Source organism: Durio zibethinus, chromosome 20 (genome assembly GCF_047325235.1).
Source record: "Durio zibethinus cultivar Kanyao isolate XHJ-2024 chromosome 20, ASM4732523v1, whole genome shotgun sequence".
Classification (NCBI taxonomy): domain Eukaryota; kingdom Viridiplantae; phylum Streptophyta; class Magnoliopsida; order Malvales; family Malvaceae; genus Durio; species Durio zibethinus.
The window spans coordinates 1,419,232-1,429,842 of NC_143181.1; the positions used below are offsets into that span (position 1 = coordinate 1,419,232).

Genomic DNA, 10,611 nt, shown 5'->3' on the forward strand with positions numbered 1-10,611 from the left:
GCTGCATAATTGCATGCCTCCATCCATAATTAGCAATGAATTTTTGGACAATTTTGAATATTTAATCAACTAGCTTGGTTTAAATTATAATTTCAATATATATATATATATATATATATATACACGTTTGTGTGTATATGAAAATATATGCTTCAACCATTAATCTGTGTATATATATGATCAAGGGCTAAAACAACTTAATTTTTCTTTAATTATAAATTTATAATTAAGCACCAAGTTTAATGAACTAATTAACAAGCGTTATTGGACTGTATTTTTTTTTTCTATTTATAGCCAGAATCATAGATGAAATAGAAGTCTACTATACAAATATAGATTTTTATATGCCCTACCATTGCGGAATTTTGGGATATCCATCTTTGTGCTCCGAAGGCCAACAAGAGATCTCATGTTTATTTGGACTTTCCCTTTTAAATTAAACTTAAAATAAAAACATATGGCCAATTGTTATCAAGAAATTAGTACTATGCTTGTTAGAAGGGAGGTGGAATTGAGTTTAACAATCGAGTCGACTCAGACCTCGACCAGAGTCTGACTTTGAAGATTCTCCCGTGCAAACAAAATCTATTCTAGCTGTCTGTCGTGTACTTATGTGACCCTAAAGAGAATGAAGCTGTGCTAAATGCAATTAAGATCACAACTGGATTGGAGATGGCGGTGTCCGACCGGTTCGTGCTTTCAATCCATCTCTTCTTGCACTTCCTAAGACACACCATGTTTGTTAAAAGTATGAGTAAAGACTAAATCATTTACTGCCAGATGAAAAAGAGTAACATATTCTTTTAATTCCGGGGGCAGGCCTCTTTTTTTTGAATTTTAGAATGATGTGGTCTCAATTGAGGGGGGCCAACATGTCTATGAAAGCAAGGGAGTTGAGATCAGAAACAAAAAACCAAATTTGAGCAAACTTTGGGAGTGGGAACCTTAGTGGAAACACTTCATTAGGTTCCTGGGAAAGGATGATCAACATCTTTAATAACAAAAGATAAAGACCCATTAATGGTACATTAATACATCTTTTGACATTTTTAGTATAGAGGAGAGAAAGAAAAGTTGCAAAATGTAAAAAAGATGGATTCTTCCTGTTGGAAGCTACTTTTTAAATACCATGGTCCTTGCTCTAGAGAAAAAAAAATGTAGTCCATTTTCTCTTCTCTTTTGCAGGCACCGAGTGGACCCTCTCGTTTAAAGCAGTCTTTGAGCTAATGATCTTAAACCGTTGATAATCGAGTTGTTCAGTTGATTATTTGGCTTTCAAATGAAAGTAGATCGCTTTGATTGCATGACCTTGGTTATATTATGTTAGTGATCATAAGACAAATAAGCCATTTGCAGCTTGGTTCAACATAATTAATTTATTGTTATATTGACAAATTTAGTTGGGAAATCAGGCATGTTCCAATGGATTATCAGGTGGGCTCTTCTGACAAGAATTTGTTAATTTATTGAATGGTAGGGATTGATAAGGTGGAATTTGTGGTCTGGTGGGGTATGGAAATCTTTTACTATTACTATGTATTAAAATAACGAAGATTAAGATAGAAAAATACAAGAAATGTAAAGCTTTGTAGTAAGTGTGAGGTGGGAATGGTGAGGTTGAAGGCTTTCATGGGGCATGAAAACGCATGGGGCACCCACCTTCCCCCTCGTGCGCGCTATCTATCAATGGCGGCTCACTCTATCACCTTAAATTATCATCATTAATGGCATGGAGCCAAAACAAATCACCTGCCAGATAACAGTGTAGTAAATAATCTTCTCTTTTCTTTTCTCTCGTTTTCTTTTCAATTTTCTCTCACTTTCTATTCATTTTGTAGCAGAAGTGCGAGACAACCGAAAACATTTGAAGGGCAACTAACAGTTGACATAATGTATTTTTAGGGCCCTTGTGGGGCCATCCACATTAAAATCTCCATTTTTTTTTCTCCCTCCTTGGAGTATATTTATACCACCACTTCATTCCCTAGCTCCCCATCCTCAAGTTTCCTTATTCTCTTGTTAAATTCACGTTTTCCGTTTCTGTTAGTCTCAAGACTTTGCTTCAATGGCTGATGCCGGTGGTTCAGCGTCTGCTAAGAGGATGTGGTTTTCTGTTCCTGAAAGGCTCCAGCTGCATATTGCCATGTTGGCCTTGCAGTTTGGTTATGCAGGTTTCCATGTGGTCTCCAGAGCTGCCCTTAACATGGGCATTAGCAAACTTGTGTTCACAGTTTATAGGAATATAATTGCTTTGCTTCTGCTCCTTCCCTTTGCATATTTTCTTGAAAAGTAAATCGCTTCTAACATTCCTATACAAGCATAATCACATTTCTCTTTGCTTTTAACCCCTTGATGTACTAAACCCTAACTTGTTTTTCAAACATTTATTTCTTATTTGTCCAGGAAGGAGAGACCAGCTATTACTCTAAATTTTCTTTTACAATTCTTCCTCCTTGCTCTTGTTGGGTACGCATGACCATGCTCTAAACTCTAAAGTATAAAAAAAAAAAAAAGCTAATTCATCACATGGTTAGGACCATGTTCAGTACTGTAATAAAAGCAAAACTAACTGGTCTTATTTCCTTTTTTTACGTGACAGAATCACAGCAAACCAAGGTTTCTACTTGCTGGGCTTAGACAACACAACACCAACCTTTGCATCAGCAATCCAAAACTCTGTCCCAGCCATTACCTTTCTCATGGCAGCCATACTCCGGTAAGCACGTAATTCCTCTGTTATACATAGTATACATTTAAGTTACAGGAAATAAATTAAGAAATACGCAGGGACATGACATCGAAATGTGTCTGAATGTATTCATTTGCATGTTCTTGTTTTCAGGATAGAAAAAGTGCGGCTAAATCGAAAAGATGGGATCGCGAAGGTTATAGGAACAATCTTGTGTGTGGCTGGAGCATCAGTGATAACTCTATACAAAGGTCCACCCGTATACAGCCCCGCTCCACCTCTGAATAGACCCACAACAATGTTTGTTTCATTGGGGGATGCAAAGGGAAAGAGCTGGACCCTTGGTTGTCTCTATCTAATTGGCCATTGCTTGTCCTGGTCCGGCTGGTTGGTGTTGCAGGCACCAGTCCTGAAGAAGTACCCAGCTAGACTCTCCGTGACCTCCTATACATGTTTCTTTGGTCTTATTCAGTTCTTGATCATTGCCGCATTTTTTGAGAGAGACCCTCAAGCTTGGATTTTCCATTCTGGCGGAGAACTCTTCACTATTCTCTATGCGGTCAGTAACTCATCAGTCCATAGTCAAACCATTCACAGAATTTACTTTTTTTTTTGTAAGGGAAAGTATCCTTTAAGCTGAGTGATCACAACTTTCGGTTCAAGTAAAATTATTTCAGTGGATATATAAATTCAATCAACAGCCGGCCAGCAGCTAGCAGATAAATTTTGAGCAATTAAATATACCCTATATATAGGATAGTAATGAAATACCATTAGCTACTTCCGATTCATGGAAAATGAGAAAAACATTTTATATAACCAGTGAAAGAAAAGTTATTTTGGCACATAGGGGAGTTATTCTTTCTTGAAATTCTTGGCACACAATTACTTTTTGGTTTTCCTTTTATAATGTGAAAGGGGATTCGCTTAACGGAAAGATCCTTCTACATCTTTTATTTTAATGAACATCCATGTCAAAAGCAATGCTTTATGGGTTTTGATAAATCTTTCTAAAATGTCTTGGACTGGGAAAGCTGGTTTGCTGTCTTTTTACTTCATGAAAATACCTTCTCAAAACCCAAAGGGAGCTTCTGTACTCCCTGGGGAATTTCAAAATTAAGTCCCTCAAGCTAACTTCAGAAAATAAAAGCCTAAATGTGTACCATTTCAACCTGTGCTAAATAGTTGCTTATAAGAAAATATTTTAGTTCAAGTTCATGTGGAATTTATTAACCATTTATTCTCAAAGATTTCTTCTAATAGTTGTTAAGTTGTAGTACATTAGAAAAAAAAAGTGGTGGGTTATTGAAAATGAAACGAGACCAAAAAAGTTGTGTGGAAATTGCAGGGAGTGGTGGCATCAGGGATTGCATTCGCTGTGCAGATATGGTGCATTGACAGAGGTGGCCCTGTCTTCGTTGCCGTTTATCAACCTGTTCAGACTCTTGTTGTCGCCATTATGGCTTCCATTGCTTTAGGGGAAGAGTTCTATTTGGGAGGGTAAGTGTGTCCTTTTCTTCCCAACTCATCAATCATCTGCTAAAGTTGGGTGACAAAATGTTCGTCCCCAACCGTTGGATCAAAATATCTGTCATGATTAAGCTGTGAATTGTGATCAACTTAGTATTGATACCTTTTTTTCACTGAACATGAATTTAACACAAGTTCTTTTTTTCTTTTTGTAAATGTACAGGATCATTGGGGCAGTGTTGATCATAGTAGGATTGTACCTAGTGCTTTTGGGAAAAAGTGAAGAGAGAAAGTTTGCAGCTCAAGAAAAGGCTGCAATTCAGTCGACTCCGGAACACATCAACAGCAGAACATCAAGCCATATCAAGCCATCCCTCACTCAGCCACTTCTCCCTCCCACAGCTGAAAATGTTTGACTATAAACCCCTAACTTTTCTTGATGGATTAAAAAAAAATGGCAGAAACAAATGGGAAGCACTGCCTATATCAGAAAGTTTGTGTGTGAATGATTTTGATTTCCTTTTCCTCTTTTTTATTAGTCAATGGCTTTATCAAGTAGCAGAGAGGGTTAAAAGAGAAGCGTTTTTGAAAGGGGATGATGATGATCACTGTCACACCTATGTGGCCTATGGGGGCCTGAAAATCCCATATGTTTTTTACTTGTTCATTTTATGGTTTGATTTAAGATGGTAAAAGATATGCAAATTATGAAGTTGATGCTCAAAACCATTGTGTTGCATGATATGACTGGACCCACACATAGCAACAATGCTTTGCAATACTATTCCTTTTTGGATTAAAGAAGGCAAGAAACATGCTCTTTTTTCTTTTATATGCCATCATAACCACTCTTATTTTAATTAAACAATTTTCATTTACACCAAGAATAATCATATAAGATTTTTCCACTCTTCCTTTTTGTTTGATCTTTCATATGAAATTTATAAACAAGTTGTTTGCAAAACATCAAACGCGTCATTAAGAAAGAAACTGACAGGATATCACCACATGCATTCTCCTACATTTGGATGTTAACTAAATTTATATAATGTTTGGAAGCGAGTGACGGAAATTACATGCAAAGCGAAGTGACAAACAGATAACACTATCGAAGATAGAGGGGAAGTGATATGATTATCAAAGCTTTAAAAAGAACAAAAGGAAAAGCGCAATAACTTGAACAAGCAGCACTTTTAGTTAGCTTCAATTGGCTATTTTCTGTATGGTTTAACTTATTGCTTTAACCAACCATTATTTGTTTTCAATGTCTGTACTACAACTCTTTCCATGCATAAACAAGTTGGTACTTAAAAGTTAAATTCACCAAACTAAGTGTATATCTAATTTGCTAGAATAACTTGAAATCAAATGTTGTTGGCATGGTTTATTGTTAGAAGATTAAATTTTTAATTTTAGTGGCAAGAAATCAATCCGTATTAATTTTTCGTACCAGAAAAAGAATGTTGTTAAATGATTCTAATGGCACTATTTATGTAATGGACATCAAAAATAAATTATAGAAGATGATCTCGACAAGAAGTCTTTCTTAACTGTATGTAAAAACTTAAAAGAGATTGATCCCTTATCACTAAATTTACAAATTTACTGCATTAATAGATCGCTTGAAGTAGAAGTGTCTTGGTTGAATTCCTATATTCACCCACCTGTTAAAATCCTGTGTTGACGTCAGAATTACTACTGAAAATCCTAGTTGAATTAATAATGTAGGCCAGCAGATCCCAAGATTAATGCTTCATTAAAGAGATTGGCATCATTAGGAAATTTCCAATTAGTAACCTTTTGCAAAAGCAATTTTGTTTTATAATAAGATGCTTTAGCTTTTAATGATGTCAATGGAATATGCATCATTTTGTTTTTCTTTTTAAGTTTTTCTCATCTTTGCTGTCTTTGTTAGTTACTCCTTTTCGCCCAAACAATGTTTTTGTCTCAATGGAATTGTCCTAAGTCCTAACTGCAAATCATTGATGGCTAATTATGACCATTTGGGTGTTTCATTTTCTAGCGGCAGTTTGCAGAAACTTGAGTGGTCAAGTACATTAATATAAAAAGAAAAAAAGGTTGTTTGCGTTAAGGAGATGCCTGCCCCATGGTTTCATCATATACTTGTATAATCATGCATGTAACGCATGGCTTGATACCGCCGGTTCCAAGGGCTAAAGAGCTAGTCCACCGAAGAGAAAAAGCTGATTGGTTGTCGCCTGTCGGTTGCTTTTATGCATGGTCTGGCCGTGCATAGGGGCGAACGTAGGCTGTCTGTGGAGGGTGATAGCATCAACAAAACCGTTCCCTGAGAAAAATGACACATGGCCCAGATTACTTGGTCCAACACTTAGCAGATCCAAACATGGTCCAACAGTGATTATTTGGGCCTCTAGGCCATTTATCTCGGGTCTCTCAACCTAGGTTTTTAGACCATCTAAGGCCTATGTGTAAAACTTCTGACTGGGTAATAGATATCTAAGCATTTCCAAGGGAACAGAAACCATAGCCAGTCAGACTGTAGAATTTAGCCCATTATACTGTCCTTTTTTCTCAAATTTCCAACACTTCTAGAAGGAATTTTTTATGAGTTGAACTTGATTGCATCTTTCACATTATTTCTTTCTAAGATTAGCTGCTGGGATCTATATACATGAATTGTGATATGGGATGCAATTACAATGGAATGCTACTTACCACTGCATATATGCGGGAAAAGATACTGATCCTCAACTTATTCAGAGATGACCAGATCAGAACCCTATGCCTCACCTTTTGGCGATCTATGGAAAACCAAACTCCACTTGGAGAACTTTGAGAACTCGTATTTGGGTGTTATTATTTGCTCATTAAATGTGCACTTGTTCATCATTTATCACCAACAGGAAATTTACTGTCCAAATCTGGATTATTTGGTGACTCTTTGTCAGGGTTGATGCTTGATGGTTTATTCTCAGGGACAGATCCACAGTAGCCGCACCACATATTTTATTACAAAATTATAGTATCAATAAATCAAGATGCCTCCTTTATGTGACATTAGTGCTGATTGGTTCGGTTAATCTAATCATAAAAATTGAATAATTGATTTAATCAATTTAATTTATTATAAAAATCGAATCAATCGATATGTATAAAAAAAAATTAAATTAAATTAAAATAATCAGTTTCGATCGATTTTTTTGAGTTAGATAATTCTAGTTTTTGTTTCTTATATTAAATATATCTATATCATATCATTGGATACACCTATATCATATATATTTTTTAATTATTTATTTTGTATTAAGTAGAGTATTTTAGCTTATTTGGTTTAGGTATTTTAAAATAAAAAACTGATCATTTTAATTATTTAAACCGAAATAATAATCAAAATACTTATATAACTCAAATTATCCTACTCATTTCCTTTAAAAATTCAGTTTTTTTTTTTTATTTTTTTGATTTTAACTAAATTTTACTCAACCTTATAATTATCCAATTTCCTCTGAAAATTTAAATTTTTTTCGATTTTTTCAAATTTAATAGAATTTTGCTCGGACCTATAGTTGCAATCGAAATCAAGATGGATATGCTATCGAAGCTGATTCTTTATGGCTTCACAACAGATATTGGAATCCCTTGGGAAAATATTTTGTGGCCTTTTATAGTTTCCTGTCAATTACTCTATTTAGCAGAATTTAATAGTATTTTCTAACAATATGGTAGCTAATTGGAACATGCCCCCTGCCTGTCATGATGGATAATGTTTTGGGTTTTAAAATTAGTGTGTGAACACTGAACAGAAGTTCTCAGCAAAAACAAGGGGGTGAACAAAGGTTTGGTCTTTTGTTGGAAAAATAAAAACCGAACAAATGTTTTTTCTTTGTATGTATCAGCAAAAAAACGGAACAAATGTACTCGGAAAAACTGCTGATGCTGACAAGAGAAAGAGAACAAGAAGATTGTTATCAATAAAGTGCGCAATAAGCGTTTCGAACTAAACATGGATTCTTTTTTTTTTTTTTCAACGTTTTTAGTGTAACGTAGAAAATTCTTTAACATCTGCAAATATTATGGATACTGATCATAAAAGCTTTGGATTAATTAATTTTAGCCCATCCATTTCTGACAGAAACCAAGTAATGGGATAGAAAAACTTACTACTGTTGGTTGTTTTAGAAATTATTCTAGGACGAAACATGTGTTGCAGCTCGACATAGAAGCTGGCTCGCTAGAACAGCGCGTGACTGATATTTACAGAAACATAAATAAAAGAAAAAAGAAAAAAAACTTATGGCCACGACAAACCCAGAAAAACACATGTGGTTTTCGTGGCTGTTACTATAGAGTGTAAGACAGTAGGACACTGCAGAATTCTATTTACACATTTATGCACAGAAGACTATGTGAATTTTACGTTCCACGTAGCTAACAGCTAGCTTAGCTTCACATGCACCACGGGGATTGCAAGGCGTCCCAGCCGGTTGCGTCCACAAGGTTGCCAGCAAAACTGCCTGGATCATCCATCACTGGGAAATCTAATGACATAGCAGCCTCTGCCCAAATGGAGTCATCTAAAACAGGCAAGTTCACACTCATATTCTCCCAGAACCCATCAATTCCATCTTCATTCTGCTCAAATTTTGCATTGTTCTCCGCCAGGTTCCCTTGAGAATCAATGTTCTCGTTGTGGAAAGACATGACTGAGTCATTATTGTACACCGGTGTAATATTATTGGCCGTGAAAATTGGGCTATTTGATGAACTCGTACCTGGATTGTTCACCTTTTGAGGATGGTTCCCTATTGGAGCAGCCTGAGCATTAGCTGAAGAAGTTGGATATTGAGGGTTGACACATAATTCTGGCAAGTTGAGCTTGGCATCGAAGCCGTAGAGTTTGCGGGCGGCAGTATCATAAGCCATTGCAGCTTCATGAGAGGTGTCAAAAGTTCCAAGCCAAAGACGAGCACCACGGTTGGGTTCACGAATTTCAGCGACCCATTTGCCCCAAGTTCTTTGCCTGACCCCTTTATAAGTGCAGAGAGCATTCTCTGGACCTCCCTTTCCTCTCATGCACCCTTTTCTCGAGCTTGCTTGTACAGGCTTCTTGACTTGTTTTCTGTCTCCAAACCCATCCATGACTGATGTTGAAATTGTTCCAACAGAGAACGGGGGGAAGAAAAAAAATGAGGAAAGTGATTGATAAGCACATTGCTTGAAAGAGGTTAATGGTATTTATACGACAGAAAAGGGCGATAAGAGCTCAAATGGGGGTAATTAAGCTTTCCTGAAACGTGTCTTAAAATGGGCTTGGGATGATACTTGGCATGGAGACCCTGTTTGCTCGTGTCGACAGCAAAGCTCACTGTCATTTCTCATAGACACACTTGGCGTAGACTCTTGTCTGTACACAAGCTCAGGTGACAAACAAGGAATGAAAAATAAAAAGGAAATGTAGTTTGATTTTGTAAATTCATGTGGAAAAAAAAGGAGGAAAATGGTCAATTTAACAATTGGGAACAGCGCGTTTGGGCTTATCGGTTGGAGATAAGAACATGCGAGGGTTCTTAAATGAAACACATGACAAATGACAAATGAGAATGGGTATTTTTGATACGTGGGGCCTCCCGAGTACATTGAGGACGTGGGGCTTGGAAGTCAGTGTGAACTGCGATACTCAGGTTCAAAGAATGGCCTTATATTCATGCATCGATGGGGCCTTGCTGCTGTAACTTTGCCAATAAAGATCCCTTCGTACACTGAATCTTTCCGAGTCAAAATATGATATGGACTCAGGGTGCCAACTCGGTTGTCTCCATTCTATTTTAAATTCTATTCTATCTGGTCGCCCTAGCTCCTTTATTGTCAAAAATTTCCAGCATAGTGCTATGATAAACTTTTTTGTCTCACTTTCACATTTCACATTAATAATCGGATAAGCTCTCAAATCTTACCCAAAGAGAGAAATAAGTATCCCTCTTGAAAATTTTATTTTATTATAATTAAAATTTTGAAAATATAAAATATTTAACTTTTGTAAATATTTTTTACTTAACTAATTTATTTATAAAAAAATACCTATATTTATTTAGATGAATTGAAGGACATTATTTTAAAAATTATGTCAATTGAATAATTTTCATTAATTTTTAAAATTTAATGAGTATAATTAAAATGAAATAAAAATTTATAATTTTTATTTTATACAATAAAATAGATAATTTATTATGTGTAGAAGATTTAAGGGATTCTTTTAATAAATAAGAGTATAGATAAGTTCAAGTATTTTCTTTAAAGAAAAAAAAAGTAGAATTTTGGGCCGATATTGAATTGGAAGAGCAGCCCATCATGACCAACTTGGAATATAGACTTACATATTTCAAATGAAAATCCAATTATAGGAATCCAGCACAACTCATCTCTGAGTCCAATATCGCTCTGTGACAGACTTGGCCCAGGTTGGAATACTC

General features: G+C 35.8%; 2 protein-coding genes across 2 annotated transcripts; one reads left to right on the top strand and one right to left on the bottom strand.

Annotated features, from left to right (window-relative positions):
* Nucleotides 1-1,988: 1,988 nt before the first annotated feature.
* LOC111314791 (protein WALLS ARE THIN 1-like) lies at nucleotides 1,989-4,885 on the top strand. The gene is made up of 6 exons (XM_022916406.2): nucleotides 1,989-2,289; nucleotides 2,404-2,466; nucleotides 2,600-2,716; nucleotides 2,843-3,248; nucleotides 4,038-4,189; nucleotides 4,383-4,885. Exons 1-6 carry the CDS (start codon nucleotides 2,066-2,068, stop codon nucleotides 4,573-4,575), a joined length of 1,155 nt encoding a protein of 384 aa, XP_022772141.2. The 5' UTR covers nucleotides 1,989-2,065; the 3' UTR covers nucleotides 4,576-4,885.
* A 3,378-nt stretch (nucleotides 4,886-8,263) lies between these two features.
* On the bottom strand, nucleotides 8,264-9,932 carry LOC111314792 (dehydration-responsive element-binding protein 2D-like). Its single transcript, XM_022916407.2, has one exon. It carries the CDS (start codon nucleotides 9,278-9,280, stop codon nucleotides 8,588-8,590), a length of 693 nt encoding a protein of 230 aa, XP_022772142.2. The 5' UTR covers nucleotides 9,281-9,932; the 3' UTR covers nucleotides 8,264-8,587.
* Between the last annotated feature and the right edge of the window lie 679 nt (nucleotides 9,933-10,611).